Source organism: Mastigoproctus giganteus, chromosome 3 (assembly GCF_048544385.1).
Source record: "Mastigoproctus giganteus isolate SK-2022 chromosome 3, ASM4854438v1, whole genome shotgun sequence".
In the NCBI taxonomy this organism is placed as follows: Eukaryota; Metazoa; Arthropoda; class Arachnida; order Uropygi; family Thelyphonidae; genus Mastigoproctus; species Mastigoproctus giganteus.
Window position 1 is genome coordinate 189,191,888 of NC_143577.1, and position 18,734 is coordinate 189,210,621.

Here is an 18,734-nt window from a genome sequence, read left to right on the forward strand (position 1 = left end):
GGGGGAAGAGAATGAAGACGAGAGCACGTGGTCATACATCGAAATTGATACTTTGGATCGTTGAATATCTGTTGTAGAGGTACTGTTGTCAAAGTGTGTGTGTTGCTGGGCATGCTAGCTACTCGGTCCATCGCTGTCCCCATGAACGGGAAGAAAGGTAACTGCAAAACATTAAAGTTTGTTTAAAAATTTTAAGTGCCTTGAAAACAACAGAAACTTTGTCGTTTCCAGTTTTAGTCGGTAGTTATCTAATAGGAGGATATCTATTGGTTTTTCTTACGTTTGCCAAGTTGTTACTAAATACAGGTAAATACAGGTGACGAACAAAATACAAAGAGTTCATTTTGTTTGTCAAGCCCCGTACAATTTTAAAATATCGTCTCACAATGACGACGCTTGGTGCAGCTCTTCCGATCGGCATTGCTTGCTACCGATTATTCTTGTCCACAAAAATATTACAAAGCTACTCGAGGAGAGACCATGTTGTCTGGCACCTGTGTTAGTTTGTGAAAGCACACGATAAGATAAACGAAATGCACGAGGAATGATTAGAAACAAAAATGTCATATTAAGTTACTCAGACAAACATCCTCCCATTTGTATTACGTCCATAAACCGCATGCGTTCTCTGTCCGGTTTGCATGCTTCTCTGGATGAAAAATCCGAGTTTAAGGGAAATAAAAAACACTTTTTTAGCTCGCCTGAGACGGACTAACTCAGCCATGGCGTTCAAACATACCAATAAAAGTTCCTCGCTTCATTGACAGGTTTTGAAACCGTAACTTTTCCACCTGTCGTATGGAAGATGGTGAATATATCTACTCTGTTACCTGCAAAGACAATCCTGGTACATTTTGATTTTAGCCAAAAGGGCGAGCAAAGCTACTCCCTGGTGTGCAAAACATCACATTGCAATCAGTAACGTTTCCAAATTCTGCTTTACGGCTGCGATATACTTTTGCTTATTATTATGGTTAGGAAAAAAACTTTCAGGTCCGATGATTGGGACTATTACTCCTGTTTCTGATTATCGTTCCCAAAATCAGAAGAAGGAGACATTGTTTCATTTCCCTGCATGGAAACGTTGCCTTCCAAGCAGAGTAATCTTCTCTTCCGTTTTTACCTTATTTCATAATTTTTTGGCCTGGACCATCTTAGCAATATAATGCCACTGGAATATAATGAAATCTAATGCAACGCTTAGGAATGTAATGGAAAAATTCTTAGGAATATAATGCAACAATGCTTAGGAATATAATACAACGATGCTTAGGAATATAATTCAATAATAAGATCTTTATTGTAAGGTTTACCGGTATACGCAGGTGCCAAGATTCTACAATACCCTTCATGGCACCATTCCAGGGGTTAATACTTAGGAATATATTGCAACCTTAGCGGTATAATTCAACTGGACTGGGTTGGCTCCCGATGAGTTCACCTGCTCTACAAGGTACCTCTCTAATAATTATCCTAGTTCTTCCTTGAATTTACTCAAACTATCCACTTCCACAACAAGGAATGGAAGTTGTTCCAACAATAAACCATCCATAGGCTGAAGGCAAACTTCCACTCATCCATTCCGCAGCCATCCTTACTCAATTTGAATTTATGCCCACTCATGTGTGTAGTCTAAGCAAGTGGAAGAATGCCATCAGATTTTCAGTTTGCTCAACTAATTCAAAGCCTTCAAACATCCCAGTCAGATCACTCGAAGTGCCTAGACTCTAAAGGCTGCAATTTGTATAACTGAAGCCTCTCTTTCGGTAAGAGCTCCCCTTTGTTTTCCTCACCAGTCTCATGGTCCACTTCTGTACCCTTTCCAACAGCTCTACATTCTTCCTAAAAAGAGGCCTCTAAACCTGTACGTAGTAAACTATATGTGATCTGATCATTGCCTTCAAAGGGATAATCACTTTCTTATCCCTGATAAAGAAATGGACCTCTGGACTGCTCAGAGAATTATGAAATTCTGTGAGCAGTAAAGACAAACTGCCAAGACCTTGGGGTAATTGTGCATTCAGATATGAAGTTCTCTGGCCTGTGCAGACTGTCAGGTCCTTTTCATTTTCCACTACCCTGAATGTAGTACTACACAGTTGGTACGTTGTTCTAGGATTACTGATACCCTTGCAATTGTCAATGTTAAATTTGAATTGCTATTTCTCAGGCCATCTGCCTAATTTTTTAAATCTTGTTGCAGACGTATAACTTAATTACTGTCATTAATCACCCTACCAACCTTTGCATCATCCCAAAAGTTGGATATGAAGCATGATGTACCTTCATCAATATCACTAAGTATAGAAGACAACAATGGGTCCAGCACCAAACTCTGCGGATCTACACTTAATACTTAGTGCAGTCTACATTAAATACTGTATTTAGACTTTTTTCACTTTTGCCCATATTTATGTAAAATTTACGTATACAGTACTTGGTGTTTTTTTCTACTTATTTCTGTTTTGAATGCAGAACTGATTGTCATTTCTTTGTATGACAGGACGAAATATGTGAGTTTATAAAAGGGATTGAAGCCCACAATGGAGCACCTTTTTACCCAAAAGACGCCATTTTTTGTAGCACCGTCAACAACATCAGTTCTTTGGTTTTCGGAAAGTCGTTGCCAAAAGAAAGAATAAAGTATATTAATGATCTCTTTAGAAATGCAAGTGAACATTTTCCAGTGTTTGATGTTCCTACGTATTTCCACTGGCTGTCGCCATTAATATTTACAGTGCTAAGGTTTATGCCGATTGTAAAAGTATCTCTGGAATTTGCTAAGTTTGTGGGGTAAGTATCTACTATAGAACAACTCTTTATTCTTTATTTTTAATTCTTGCATAAGTACAATGATCACGTATATAGATATTACCCGGAAACTCCAGGTTTTTTTCTTGCACACAGCTTATCGAATAGCAGACCTTAATCGTTGATGCTGCTAAAAAGCTACTACAACAACAATATATCGAGATGTCTTAATAGGAAAAACCAAATAGTAGAATAAACAATAATTCGGTATTAGATTCTCCTTTTTTATCGATAGTGAGACGCTTATTGAAAAAGATCGTCTAATTACTCAACAAATGATTGGTGTTCGATTTAGCATAGACAAATCAAATTTATGGTTGAAATGCTATTTAAAATCTCAAGTATATTGGTCATTTCTCGGATGAGTACCGAGATAAAATTAAAAATTTGAGTTTAAATAGGATACAATAGGATTTATAGCTTTAGGTTCGCCGACCGACTTTACATGTTGTACACTATGAAAATCCCCATGTAAATCAAAGAACTAAAATGCAACACCCTCCTCTTAAGTTAGCCTAAATGTAACCCGGATTAAAAAGGGGATTTAAGAATTCCTCCAGTCTTCGAAGTGATTCTAATTGAGACCTTTCCAATCGAATTATACCTGGAAAAGCTACACTACACGACAAAATTAACAGAACGAAGAAGCTAGACAAAATTTATAAGAATTGACAAAAAATTGACATTAGAGAAGTCGATACAAGATGCTCGAAAAATGGTCACATCTTATCAGTAAGGTGTATGACCAGCTCCAACGGCAAAACAGGCCTGAGAGTGGTAAACCCTGCTCGGTACAAGGGTGTCCATAACATTCTGTGGCAACAAATCCCATTCTTCAACCAGCACAGACCTTACCTCACCAAGTTTATGAGGAGTTGGCTGTCGACATGCAATGCGACGCCGAAGGGCGTCCCATACATGTTCGATCGGATTTAACCATTTTGATCACTCTGGCCATGATAGTCGTTGGATATCTACAATTTCAAGATTTTCCTCCAACACTTGTGCTTGTCGTGCATGATAAGAAAATTTGGGCACACTGCGTCAATACAAAATGCTAAAAAAGATGGTCACATGACATCAGTACTGCGTATGATCTCTTTCAATTGCTAAACAGGCCTGACAACGGTGAACCACGCTCGATATAAGGGTGTCTATATAACTCAGTGGCAAAAATTCGAGGTTCGAGGATCTGTTCTCGGTACCTCTGCGCAATTACATTATCACCATCAATAACATAAAGAAAGGTGCGGGGGTTGATCATTATTCCTCCCCAAATGAGAACACCGCCTCCAACATGAGTGCCCAGTGGCGCCTCCGTAACCAGGTGGGAAGGAGCAGCAGCAGTGCGTAACACATGCTTCTTGATTAGACCGGGGTTCGAGCCCATCACCACCAAATACGGAGGATGCGGAAAGGTCAGGGAATGACCACCGCATATCCCGGAGCAATATGGCCTTAGTTGCTAATGCTCCTAAAACCCAAAACAACAACATAAGTGCCCATTTTCTGATATTGGAAGGATAGTACCACATTCTTGATTGTCTCCAGGCGAAGTAAAGTCTACAATCTGTTTTTAGGCTAAAAGGAATTTATTAGAGAACAGAACTGTAGTCCATTTGTCAGGGCTCAAAATCACATATCCATGGCACTAGTTTCGACGAGTTGTGCGATTTCATGTGGGTGGGATTCAAAGTATTATTTAAAGTATTATTTGCATTTTTGGCGGTCTTCATGGATTTCCCCATATGCCGCAGTTGCATCTGAAAGGCATGAGCCAAAGCTGGCAAATGTGACTATGTGGGTTAATACTGTATATGTGCCGTTGCATGTTGAGTGACAGCATCGGGTGTCTTGGCTGTCAGGGGCAAAAGGACACCTGGTCCACAGCCCCCTTGATTCCCATTCCAAGCCACGTGGAGGTGCTGCATGGATCCACAAATAAAAGACCCTTACTGAGGTTTCCAGGTAATACCTAGAATCCCCAAAGCACATTGGTGTGCAAAATTAAGGACCAACACTATTTCTAAAGTTTGCAACCACAAAATCTTTACTTAAGGTACTCTCTACTACTGATGAGAGTAGATTCAGTCTCAGCAGCGATTCTGGGCGTCAGATAATCTGGCGAGAGGTTGGTACAAGGTATCCGCCTGCAAACCACTGAAACGGATCGATATGGCGGTCGAGGTGTTCTCGTCTGGCGAGGCGTTATCTTGGATGGACATACACAACTCCAGATACTGGAAGGCGGTACTGTAACCGGTGCACGCTACTGTACTGAGGTAATCCTTCCCCATGTGCATCTGTTCCGAGGTAGCATTGGCCCAGAGTTCGTGTTTATGGATGATAACGCCACACTCCATCGCACTGCAGCTGTTGATATGCTTTTGGAAAGTGAGGACATTGTTCGTATGGATTGGCCTGCCCTTTTCATCGATGTAAATCCCATCGAACACATATGGGACGCTCTGGGGTGATGCCTAGTGGCACATCCACACCCACCAGAAAATGTTCACCAGCTGAAGATGGCACTGACAGAGGAATGGACGACGTTACTGCAACAACTTATCAACAACATTGTTCTAAGTATGGACAGGCGGTGCAAATCCTGCATCGACATTAGAGGTGGCCATATCTCCTACTGAGGACCACCTCTTCCCTTTGTTCCATCTTTGACAGTGATGCATCTGTATCATGGCAGCTAGTGTTATGTTGCTATTTTTGAAAAAAGTCAGTAGAGTTTACAATAAATCGTCAATACAAATATTTATCGTATTTAGTAGTCACGTGCTTGAACCCCGGTCCACTCAAGTAACGCATGCTATGCACCAGGGGCGGATTTAGGCATGGTCTTTATGGGCTGCAGCCCAGGGCCCCCGTTCAATCAAAGGGCTCCCTTCGAGGTAAAAAAAAATAATAAAAATAATTTAAATTAAAAATTTTATGAAAAAATAAATTATACAAAATTTTTCCGTACCTAGTTGAAATGGTTGGTTTGCAACAGTGTTGGATTTGAATAAAATATCAATGTTTTAAATGTGGCAACGTCGGAATGGGAGTACAAGTTACGCTACGCTAAGCTAAGCATATTAGCTTAGCGTAGCTCTCACCGTTTGACATTTGATGTTATGTATAGAACAGTATAGTTGAATATTAAATAGTCATTCGTTCAGTGAAGTGTACTTACTGTTCAGGTGCTTCGTTTCTTCACTAGTAAGTATCGGCAAAGTTTACTAAATACTAAATAAATATAAGTTAAATCACTCTCCAGAAATCTTTTGTTGGCACGTAAATTCAATCGTTTTTTTTGCATTTCCTCGAAATGAGCCATAATAAAAATAACTGGACACCGTTTATTTGAAGTAATCGGTAGGCACTAGTATGTAGCGTAAGATATAAGACATGACAATGTCTTATATCTTACGTGACAATGACAATGTAAGATGTCTTATATCCTACATGACAATGACAATGTAAGATGTAAAATCTTACAAATTTAAAATAAAAATAATTGTTTTGCTAGAAGTAATGTTAAAGTTTGAAGAACACTAGATTTAGTGATGGCATAGTTCAAGCGTGAGAATTGAGAATAGTAGCAAAGGGGTAAACAAGTAATTCAAATAATATGAGAGAGCAAACAGGGACAGCAGGACTAAGAAAAGGGATGCCATTTGAGAACAGGCGTGAAGGGTTGCTTAAGGAAGAACAATAAGATGTAAAGGGGATTATGCGAGGTGCCTCCTTAAATCTATGACACCGTTGGAGCCAAAACAGGAAATGAGTGGACGTCCAGTGTTCACTCAAAATAAAACGGCGTTAGGCTAATTGATATTTAGGTGTTCAGATACATTTAGAGAGAAAGGTGTGAAACGAAAATGAGTGTTTTTAGAGGTTGTCGGTGGACATGAAAGGGTCATGCTGCCTGTGAGAAAAAAATAAAGTTTGAGAAAAGGGTTGGCTTGCGCACTAGGGAGACAGCTTGGGAGAATTGTATTGGCAAATGGAAAGAAACGTAAATTTAAACAGAAGGGGAGGATTGGTTGGAGTCCTTGGGGAAGGCGTGTTAAACTTGAGGGGAAGAGTGAAGTTCTGGGAGAGAAAAATTGAGACAAAAGAGCATTATGTGTCTGACTTCTGTGTGGTGTGATCAAAGGAGAGAAAGAAGGTCATGAGTGCGGGTTGAAGTGGAGGTAGGCGAGTTTGGTAATGTGGGCCCTTGTAAAGACAATGAGCCAGGTATGTACACCTGTGAATATATCGTCTACACAAGAAGGTGCGTCATGTCAAGAGTGCCCCAGAAGTGAAAGTAAACCTGTCAGCCTCGAAAGAAAACCGGAGTGCCCCCAGCAGTGAACTCATGTCTGTCAGTGTCGAAGGAAAACCAGAGTGCCCAAGGACCTGAAGTAAGCCTGTCTGCCTCGATGGAAAACTGGAGAGTCCAAGAAGCTGAAGTAAGCCTGTCAGCCGCGTGGGAAACCTGAACGCGAGAACATTGGAAGTAGCGGCGAAGTCGGAAAGTAAGTCTGTTCCTTGTTTCTTTATTGAATCCAGAATTCAAGGACTCATAACTTAGCTCTGTAAGCCATTGAGTGATAGTCCTTGTAAAAGAAAGGAACATTCCTGTTGTTAATGATTATGAATAAATGTAAGGGTGGTTCAGGAGTAGTAAAATAAAAGTAACAATGTAAAGGAATTAGCACAGGGATTACATTTATAAGGGTAGTACTGTAAGGATAGGTTAACCTATGTCATTAATTAGGCCAAGTGCCAAACAAGGTAACATAACAGATGAGGTGCAAAGAGAAATAAATTTTAGTAATAGATAAACCTCATGAGTAAAGAGGGATGACTAAGGTGATAACTAGATTGGCTAAGATATTAATTAAGGCATAATAGGTGACCTATAAGGAATGTTATTGAGATTAGAGGGTACCAGACATATTTACGTCATTAGAATCGTTTGAAGAACATACGAGAACAATCAGATCAGAAAATAAACGAATACAAGAAGACAGCCAAAAAATTAAGTACTAGTGTGGAAAACGAATACAGTGATTTAAAAAAGAGATGAATTACTTCAAAATTTTCGGATAAATCTACAGAGAAAGTTTCGCTAAATGGAGCAGAAAAAGTTAAACAGGATACGCTAAACGTTGCATTAGATAAGTTGATTATGGATTTATACAGAAGAGGCCATGTCTATGGGGAATTTAGCAAAAGATTCAAATTTTTAATGGATTTGCAAGACATTAATATCGAAAATATTGACTTGGAAAGTGCACGTAATTTGTTGATTATTATTCGGATGACATAGACGAACATTTAGTCAATGAATGCATTCAGTTAAAATCCTACTTACAGACTAAGCCAGACTCATGCGGTGATATAGTCAAGCTAATTTATGAAAAGAAACTTGTCGATGTTTTTCCGAATTGCAATACGATCTTAAAAATTTTTTCAAAAAAATTTTTTAAAGAATTACAACGTGATGATCAAATAAAAGAATTTGCAGCGCAAAAATGCAGAAGAGTTACTCTTTAAATGTATTAAAAATACTTACATTATATAACTTATAGAATGTTTTATTTATTTTATTTTTAAGAATAAGTATTATTTTTGTTTTCGTTTTTTTTTCTTAGTCTTTATTCTTGACCTGAGAATTTGTCTTTCGTTTTTTTTGTTTTTTAATAAAAGTAATATCTAATACATTTTATTTTTTATTTATGTTTGATGTTTGTTATGTATACAAAACCTTTTCTCCATTATAACTGTATATTGTTATACTGGATTTTCTTTTTTTGTTTGGCCCTCTTTGGACGATATTAGCTGTGTTGTGGGACTGGTTAATACAGCGTGCTACCTCAGCCTGCGACTGACCCGCTTAAAGTCGCCCAACGGCCTACCATATCAATGAATAATCTACACGGCAACAACTTCCCATTCTGAGTACTGAAGATGGGGCTAACTCACTGCACAAGCCAAAAAAATGGGAATGCAGTGATGTGACAAAAACACAGTCGCAACCCGTGTTTTAATAGGCATGAATAATTTGCATAACTGTGGCTCTGTAAGGCGGCAGTTCGATTTCTATTGGGGACTCAGAATTTGCATTCCAGGACGTCTATAATATCAAATATTCGCCTTTGATGACACTGTTCACAATAAAATATTCTTGAAAAACATTTCGTTATGTTAATTTTATGGAGCAGTGTATTTTACTCTCGCGGTTGTTCAGGCTTTCCGGATGATATCTATAACGAATTAAGTATGCCTTAGAAAACGGATGACGAATTAAGTATGTCTTAGAAAACGGATGCCGAATTAAGTACGTCCCTTATAAATTGTAAAGTGAGCTTCTGCGTAAGTGACATAATGGGAAAATAATGCTGGTTCGTCAAGACTTGGTGGTATGGTAGTTTTCGCTACTTTATTCAACTTTAATTACTTTTACTTTTTAATTGATTTATATTTTATTTTCTCTTTATACAGGCGTGAAACAGAACCCATTAAAAAGAAAGCTGATCCAGATAACATCAGAAGTTATATCGAGGGATTTGTGGTAGAAATGAAAAAAAGAGAAAATGAATTAAACAGTTCATTCAATGGTAATTATCTCAAAAGAATAATAATAACACTGGCTTTTCAAACTGGTACACAAAAAATAGCTTTTTGTTGGTTTTGTATGTTTTAGACCCATCAGTGATCTAGGTCATATAGTTGCGTATATATTATATCTGTATATTGCGTGAATTCTCTAGTCAATTTACTTGTTTCTGGATGAAAAACAATACTACCCTTGCTTAAGATCAACTGACTGAATTTCTTACATAATGGACAGACTCGGAGTGGGTCTTTTCCATCCAGTGGAGAAATCAGGATTTTACCAACTCTGCTTTCGCTAGCGTATTCGATTAAAATTTAAAAAAAGAAAATACTAAAATTAATCGTAAACTGAAAAAAATTCACCTGCATTACAATTAAAACTTGTGACAGGAACTTCAGATTCCTCCCTTGATCAAAGTGCATAAATCCTCCCTTGATCAAAGTGCAAAATTCATAGACAGTCCAGGAGATGTTTGCAGCAATATTTACAGCTGAAAGACCATTAGAACTATGGAGTAATAGCGATTAAGTGGTTTAACGATCACGAAAAGAGTGTATTAAAAGGGCTGCCAAGACAGAGGGAAGTAAGGCTCAAGGGTTCGGCGCTAACATCCAGTTATACTAAAAGATTGACTGCATCGGAATATTGGAATTGTTAGTACGATCATCGTTATACTGAAAAAAAAAAAACCCTTAGAACAGAGAAGTATTAATTATGCTTCAATTCAAAAAGGAGATGCAAAAGAAGTGATGAGAAGAAAAGAATTAATAGCTTACAGTTTGACTTTTGTGATGGGAAGGATCATGGAATCTCTGACCACTTCTAAAGGAACAATGTCCTTAACAGATAACAGCACGGTTTTGCGAAGGAGAAAACTCCTCTGACCAGTATTGTTAATTATTATGTTGAGATCATATTTCAATTGAACAAAACAAACAGCTTTTATATATTACTTACTTGGATTCTGTAAATCTCTTAATGCAGTTTCTCATGAAAGGCTGTTGTAAAAATTACAACCTAATAGAACACACTTATTCGTGAAAAGATGTAACCCAACCAAACACTTCCTCCTTCGTTTCATAAATATTCTGGATGTAGTCTCCCTTCTAATCTGAAGGATGTCCATTTCCACTTATACTTTGCCAAACCCCATGAACTTTTGGAAGCCCAATTATCGGTCGATTCAACCACTGCTCATCTCATTTGTCCCAATTATTTTCTTTATGATTCCTTTTGCTTGAAAGTTGTGCATATGTCAGTTCTCATGTTCCCTTTCAGAGACTTAGTAATTTGGAATCTTCTCTTTTCGTTCTTCTTTGACTTAATATCGCTCTACCGCATTCTGTCAAATTCGTTTGTTGCCTCTATCGTTCTTCCAAGCCCACTAATCGCTTGGAACTCTTTGATTTCCTCTATTTAAAACTTGACTTTCTGCAGTCCAACTTTCCTAACAGGGAGTTAATTTTCCTTGGTGAAATTACTGTTGGACAGTCCAGCTGGCTTCCTTTCTAGTCACACGGACCAAAGTGGTTCAGGTGCCGAGGCTTTTTCAATTATTAATCACCTCGAACAGATTGTTCATTTAACTACCGGCATACCAAATAATCCTAACCACACATCCAAAACACTTGATTTTTTTCACACAAACAACCCTTCTAAGTACACGATCGAGGTGAGTGGTCCTCTAGGCACCTCAGATTACAAAATCATTATGTTCACTTCTCCAATGGAGCCTTTCCCTCGTGACTATTCACAACAATTGTCCAACTCTGTTATCGCCTCTGTCAAAACTAGACGATCCACTGATGATATTCTTGCTTATGTATCCATCTGTGGACAAATTCAATGGATAAGTTTGGTGAAACTGAAGCAGTTTATCTTGAGATTTCAAAGGTTTTTGATCGTGTTTGGCATAGGTCTTCTAAATAACCTTGCATCTTATGGTTTAACAACTTTTTTTTTTTTTCTCTCTGACCACTCACTGCCGATAATGGTAGATGGCTCTTTGTCTTCTAACTTCTCCACTAATGCTGGTGTTTTCCAATATTCAGTTCTTTCTCTCACTCTTTTCATCTTATATGTTAATGAGATTCTTGCAACGACTGAAATCCATGGAATAAAATCCTATTAATAGAATTGCTGATGACAGCAGTTGCATTTCACTTTCCAGTTTGAAAAACCTTGAGAAAAACAGCATCAGCTTCTCGAATATCCACTACAAATTCCTTAAATGCTGTTATTTAGTTAGTTCTCTAATGGGACGAAGATAACTTAGTTGATTTCAATCCTTCTGAAAAAACATTCCTGCCTTATATCTCACAAAAAGGATCGTTCTGCTGCTATTCTTATCTTCGATGACACTCTTATTTCTAGGCAAGATCATATATCTCTATTGGGAATTACCCTCACTTCTAAACTCTCTGACTAAACCACATTACAAATATTGCTTTCTCTGCAACTAAAAAAACTTCGTTTTTGGAATATTGTTTCCACATCTTGGTAGTCCCCCCAAAATTATTTCAGACTTCGAGATTCCATTCAAAAGAGGGGTGTTAGGTTAATTAATGACTCATCTCTAGCAGAGACTCTCCACTCTCTGTCGTAGTCGTTCTGTTGCTGATATGCCTTTCCCATAGATTCTTCCATGGGCGCTGTTCTTCTGAATTGGCTTCTGTAATTCACGGTCTCTCTTTAAAAGCAGTCCGAAAACGTGCCGCCACCAGCCAACATCCATTTACTATCCAACTTCAGACTACAGAACAAACTTTCTTTTTTCCTGATGTATTCATTCAACTTCCGCGAAGTTCGTGAATAGAGTTTTACAAATTGGAAATCATTTGTAAAGATGTGAGTTCGAATCCCGTAGAAGAGTAGCGAAATTTTAAAAAGTCTTTTCAATGGGGAGTGAGTTTTGTCGATTAATGGGAAGGAAGGAACACTTTGAATGATATAACACGCTGGCTAAATATTGACTAAGGTTCACTGATTCACTGACACCTAATAAACGCCATCAAGATATAAAGAAAACAACCGTGTGCCCTAGAGGGAAAATCAATGGAAACAACGACACAAAAAATATATTGATACGCAAATTAATACAAACTCTTAAAAGCGGGGAAAGATTACAAAAAAGATATGTTTAAAAATTATTCATCATGCGATGTCGCATGGCATGGAGATGGCGAGTGCCAATAACCCAGGTATCATTTGTCAGTTAATTAAACTTTCCTATGAATACCCTGTTCATTCATTATCAATGACGAATTTATGTACTGAATTACATAAATTTGTACATTGATAAAGAATAAAAAATATAAAAGAATTTTAAAAAGGTTCTGCATTTATTTTTTTTTTAAAATTCATTATCAGCGTTTTAATAATCGTTATATAGACAAACAAAGTTCTGAAAAAGCGTTCATTTTTTACGTAGAAAACATGCTCATCGGGAACATAGGATCACTTTTTGAGGCTGGGAGTGATACTACTGCCACAGCTCTTTCGTGGAGTCTTCTGATAATGGCGACATATCCAGATGTACAGCGACGTGTCCAAGATGAAATCGATGAAATCATTGGAAGAGAAAGGATGCCGTCGTGGGCGGATCGCCTTCAACTTCCCTACACTCAAGCAACGATACTAGAAGTATTGAGATGGCAAACGATCATTCCAATCAATTTGCAAAGGATGTAAGTATGTGGTATTTAAAAAAAATTAAAGAATTGACAAAGGACCATAAAAGCACAATTGAATGAATAATTGTTCATTCAATTGTGCTTTTCTTGGATTTTTCGTCTTGCAGGACATGCAAATCTGCCGGTTATTGTAACATTTCGACAGATATAAAATAAATACAGCAACTTCCTTAGTACGATCCTCAAATAGGGTCATAACTATGATAATTCGTTAGTATACACGTCTGTAATTTATTTCTGATAACCTCTACAAATATATGAAACCTTACCTGAAGACAGAGTAATTTTTATGAAATTAAAATTAAATTACATTTATTTATTTATAAATAGGAATATTTATTGTGCAGTTATACAAATAATATTTTATACAATATTATTTTATGTCAAAACAGATAATTTTATACATTATATTATGCATTTACAGAGCAGGTCAAGATTCCACTATCGGAGGATACGACATACCTAAAGGAACGATAGTTCTTGTTAACATTTGGGCTGTGCATCATGACCCTAAATACTGGAAGAATCCAGAAAGTTTCCTTCCAGAACATCTTTTATCTTCTGACGGAAAAACAGTCAAAAAACCAGAATATTTTATTCCTTTTTCGATGGGTAAGTAAAAGATTCACAGTCAAATCTTTTCTATTTGCTATTTCTGTGATATATATCTTTCTCAAAGGGGTATCCCTCAGCTACATCCATTTTTTGTTATATATTCAATAAAGTTTCCCTACACTAGGTTGCTTAGAGTCAAAAAGGTGTCGAAAAATGACACGAGGAATACTAGGACTTTCATGTAACAAAATTGTTCTCAATTCCTAAAGTAATTCTAACAAAGGATTGTGCTGATCAACAGGCCTTTGTGATTTGGCCAGCCAGGATAGATGATCGATATGTTACTCTTCTTCCTCAAAACCATTCTTTTATCCATTTAACGCTGTATGAAACTGAGATGTTTCCACTTAGTTCAAATTCACACATTCTCCCTTAGTTCGAATTTTTGTCACTTGGTTCTAGCGTCAATTAACGCCATAAAAGGTATTCCCTGTCGAAGGCATATAAGTTTATGCAGTTTTCAAGGTTTCATGCTAGGACAATTAACACAAAGTTACTTTAGAAGTTGAACAAAATAAAATTTTAACTAGTTAAATCCACCAATATAAAAATATGATGAATACAGTGCAATAATAAACAATCAGTGAGCAACGTTTTTCAATAGCGGCTGTTACCCGTTCGCACGGGTAACAGCCGCTATTCGCCTATCATTAGCTTTACTAGATGTCTGAAGACGTCTGTGGGGGTCTGCAACCATACTGCCATCAATGCTTCTAGAGTTTCGGAATATTTGGCGGATGCGTATCCATAAGCTTCAATTCCTGTTCCAAAACATCTCACAGGTGTTAAATTGTATTGAGATGAGGTGAATTTGAAAGCGAATCAAGGTGGGTGATATCTTTACTGTCTTTCTCGAACCACTCGTGCGCAGTGCGGACTGATGAAACTGCACATTATCGTACTGGAGGATTCCGTTTCAGTCTGGGAAAGAATACAACATGGCAGGGTGCATGGTCTCCTAAGAGCTTCCAACAGACATCACCAGTGTAATGTTGGTTCATAAGTAAGAGGGATTCATCTTCTTGCCAGAAAAACATTCCATATTAAGCAACCACCACCCTCCTGGATAGTGGAAACCATGCACGTGTGTCCATGGACTCATGGTGCTTGCACCACAAGGCGTCCGTTGTCCAACCAGCGTGTTGATGATATCACAACATTCGCCGTCGACGTCTGAGTGTGCGGCCCATCGTCATTTGGGATATGTGATTGAATTCCCCTAATGGACTGCAATGTCGATTGCCACACAGTGACCAGGCTTTGAGCCTGGACGTAAAACACTAACGTTCACCTTGCGTAATCATTTATAATTCTGTCGGCCGGAGGTGGTTTGACCCCTTTGACACTATTCTTTGAAAACCTTAATCACAGTGGGTCGTGAGCAAGCAACAAGACGTGCCGTTTTCGATATGGAAACGCCCGACCCATGAGCGCCTATAAACATGCCCATTTGAAACCCCGTAATATCCTTACTACGTCTCATTTACTTTATCACTTTGACTTGCACAACCAGATGTAAATTGCCACTTTTCGGCTTTTTATACAGCATAGTCGTTTAAGCATCTGCTAGTCATCATTCAGTGATCAGTGTGTATGTATACAAGCCTTAATTACAGCAATCGATTTTATGTAATATGCTATGACGTAACAGCGTCTAAAATTTTTATACATGAGATATTCACAACCGAAATAATTGAATTCAGTGAAGGTATACATCGTTGTGGAACATTCTCTGTTTATAATTATTAGTAAAAGTGATTTTAGGCATTACTGTTAAGCTGGTCTTTTATCATTCCGTGCATTAAAAAGTGTGGTTGGAGGCTGTTCTGTTTCAATTTTTCCCGGTGTTGTTATTTATGGTTTCATTTTACCCAATAAAGAAGTATCCACACACCACCATTCATTGTTGGTATTTTAAAAATCGTCTTTGACATTTTTTGTTAAGCTTTACAGAAAAAAAACGTACAAACATGAAATTGTTGAAGTTAAACATAAGAAAGGCACCTGGGGTGGCTGGGATCTATCCAGTTATATTAAAGGAGGCGGCAAAGGAAGGAAGCAAACCATTAACCATAATTATGAGAGCATCCTTGGACTCAGGGGAGGTCCCCACGGACTGGAGACGTACAAATGTATCCACAATTCACAAAGAGGGATCGAAGGGTGACACAAGTAATTACAGACCAGTTAGTTTAACTTCTGTTGCAGGGAAATTAATGGAAGCACTGGTTAAAGAAGCACTGCAGGATCATCTAGACAAGACTGCAGCAATAATTCAGACACACGGCATGGGTTTGTTAAGGGAAAATCTTGTTTAACAAATTTGATTGGATATTATGATATGGTTAAAAAGGAACTGGATGCAAAACATAATTTTGATATCATATATTTGGATTTCAGGAAATCTTTTGACACTGTTGCGCATGAAAGACTACTGTACAAATTGGAGCAGTGTGACATTAAGGTCAAGTTGCTACAATGGATAAAAAAGGATGGTTGAGTAGGAGAAGGCAGAAGGTGGTAATCAATGGGTGCTGCTCTTCGTGGGCTAATGTTATTAGTGGAGTCCCACAGGGTTCGGTGTTGGATCCACTGTTGTTTTGTATATTTATCAAAGATATTGATGAAGGTATATCAGGCTTAATGTCGAAGTTTGCAGATGATACAGAGGTTGGCAGTGTTGTTAATGACAGTAATGGCAGTGTGCTACTGCAACAGGATCTAGAAAATTTGGGCAGATGGGTTGAGAAGTGGCAACTGAAGTTTAACATTGAAAAATGCAAAGTACTGCATATGGGTAGAAGTAACCCCAGAGAAACGTACCAACTGTGTGGTACTACACTTAAGGAGGTAGAAAGTGAAAAAGACCTGGGAGTAATTGTGCAGTCAGATATGAAGTTTTCTGAGCAATGCAGACAGGCTGCCAGGGCAGGTCATGGGATGTTGTCAATGATATATAGGAATTATGTTAGCAGGGAAAAGGAAGTGATTGTCCCTCTGTATAAGGCAATGGTCAGGCCAGGCCACGCCTTGAGTACTGCGTGCAGGTCTGGAGGCGTCATTTTAGGAAGGATGTAGATTTGCTTGAGCGTGTACAGAGAAGGGCAACAAGATTGGTAAAGGGATCCACTTGCCAGGAGAGGCTTAAGTTCTGCAAATTGCAGTAGCTGGAGACTAGGCACCTGCGAGGTGATCTGATTGAGGTGTATAAGGCCTTGAATTGGTTGAGAACGCTGAATTCTGATGGGATTCTTCCACTTGTTCAGATTACGAACCCAAGTGGGCATAATTTCAAATTGAGGAAGGACGGATGTAGAATAGATGTGCGGAAATTTGCCTTTAGCCAACGGGTGGTTAATTTCTGGAACAAACTTTACCCAAAGTCTAAATTTGTTGTTAGTTATTCTTAGCATTGATCATTCCTCCCTTCAGTCATGGAATACCTATTCCTCAATATTCCACACTGGTCGCTGTCCATAAAAATAACGCATACTGTGCAGCATTAAGAAAAAATGTTTCGAAAAACTGATAATTTGATAATAAGATATAATTGAAGCGTTTAAGGTGAAGTTGCATCACAAAAACATGCCCAGGACACTGGGGAAGGATACCAAATACATTTGGGTGTCGCCATTGTAATACGAGTTCTGGTAGATCAATCCTTATGTCTTCTGCAACCCAACCCCAATTGTCTTAGAAATTATACTTAGCAGAGCCAGTCAGTTGTAGCATTAAACCTGGCTCTGTCACCGGAATAAAAAATCCAATCGAGTTTATATTACATCCGAAACTTAAGTATTAAAAAATAATTTCCTTATGTAATAAAAAAGTGTTGTATTTATGAAAACTGTTTATTTGTATGATTTATTATTATGTTTTTTAATTTTCAGGTAAAAGATCTTGTCTTGGTGAAAATATGGGTCTTGTTTCAACTTTCCTTTATTTTACAACAATTCTACAACAATTCGATATAAAGTTACCAGATGGAGCAGTTGCTGATTTCAAAGGAATTCTTGCAGTCATCTTGCAGCCTACCCCCCAGAAAGTGTGCCTGACAAAAAGAAAATGAAAGCAACGCATGAAAAAATAATAATAATAAAAAAAACACTTAATGTGTATAACTTTCTTATTGTGTTAGTTTATATATTAATGATTTATATTAGTTTATATTAAACAAACAGAAAAAACCCGGAAGGAAATTATATTTATGTAGTCAGATTTTATCATTTACATTGCACGATTTCTGTCTGTAGGAAATGTTTACAAATGCAGTATTTTAATTATGTCGATAGAGGTGTACAATGAATAAATAACAATGCCATAATCGAAATTTTAACATCAAATATTTTGGATTATCGCACTGCATTATCTTATTGTAGATTTATTCAATTAACGGTGATACTCGTAAATAAGTGAATTTATTTTATATTACCTCCTCCATTTATCCATTAGAGCTTATTTTTTGTCATTTTTGTGAATTATTTTGACCTAAAAGATCATCACTTGGCATATAAACAAATAAATACATTTTCTATTAATACTCTCTAACCACAGATCCTTAAATTTAAAGCTATTTTATTTTAATCTCGCCTTGTGCTTATGGAACAGAATAGGATTCTACCGATATCTTCTTTAACCTTCGAATTTACGAAGACTTCAGAAAACCACTCATAAAAATTAGTTTTGACAGTTAAGTGTGATATATATAGTTTTTTTTAATCATGACATTCTGAAAAATCAAGATAATGCATTTTATTGTTAACCATTTTATGACACTGTGAATGTTTTTCATGTAATTTGTAATCCAACAAATGTGTACATTTATTCATTAAATCTAATAAATTTATTATTATAAATTTAGCTCTTTTTCGATGTTTGAAATTAACGTTTATGTGTTGCTTTTAATACATCATTTTTCTTTTTACAATAATTGTTGAGTAAAATATTGATAATGGTATTAATTAACAAATTTAAAAATATTTCTCCAAATGACCATTTTTGCAAATATCATT

The 18,734-nt window shown here is 37.3% G+C and overlaps 1 protein-coding gene across 1 annotated transcript in view; it reads left to right on the forward strand.

The window, feature by feature from the left end:
* LOC150088493 (cytochrome P450 2J4-like) overlaps positions 1 to 17,809 on the forward strand; it is a 32,702-nt gene extending 14,893 nt beyond the window's left edge. The window contains exons 4-8 of the mRNA XM_090369542.1: positions 2,504 to 2,793; positions 9,301 to 9,416; positions 12,846 to 13,101; positions 13,532 to 13,719; positions 17,613 to 17,809. Of these exons, the coding sequence (XP_090225668.1) occupies positions 2,504 to 2,793; positions 9,301 to 9,416; positions 12,846 to 13,101; positions 13,532 to 13,719; positions 17,613 to 17,791 (1,029 nt within the window). The 3' untranslated portion in view covers positions 17,792 to 17,809. The remainder of the gene's footprint in view (positions 1 to 2,503; positions 2,794 to 9,300; positions 9,417 to 12,845; positions 13,102 to 13,531; positions 13,720 to 17,612) is intronic.
* The last annotated feature ends 925 nt before the right edge of the window (positions 17,810 to 18,734 follow it).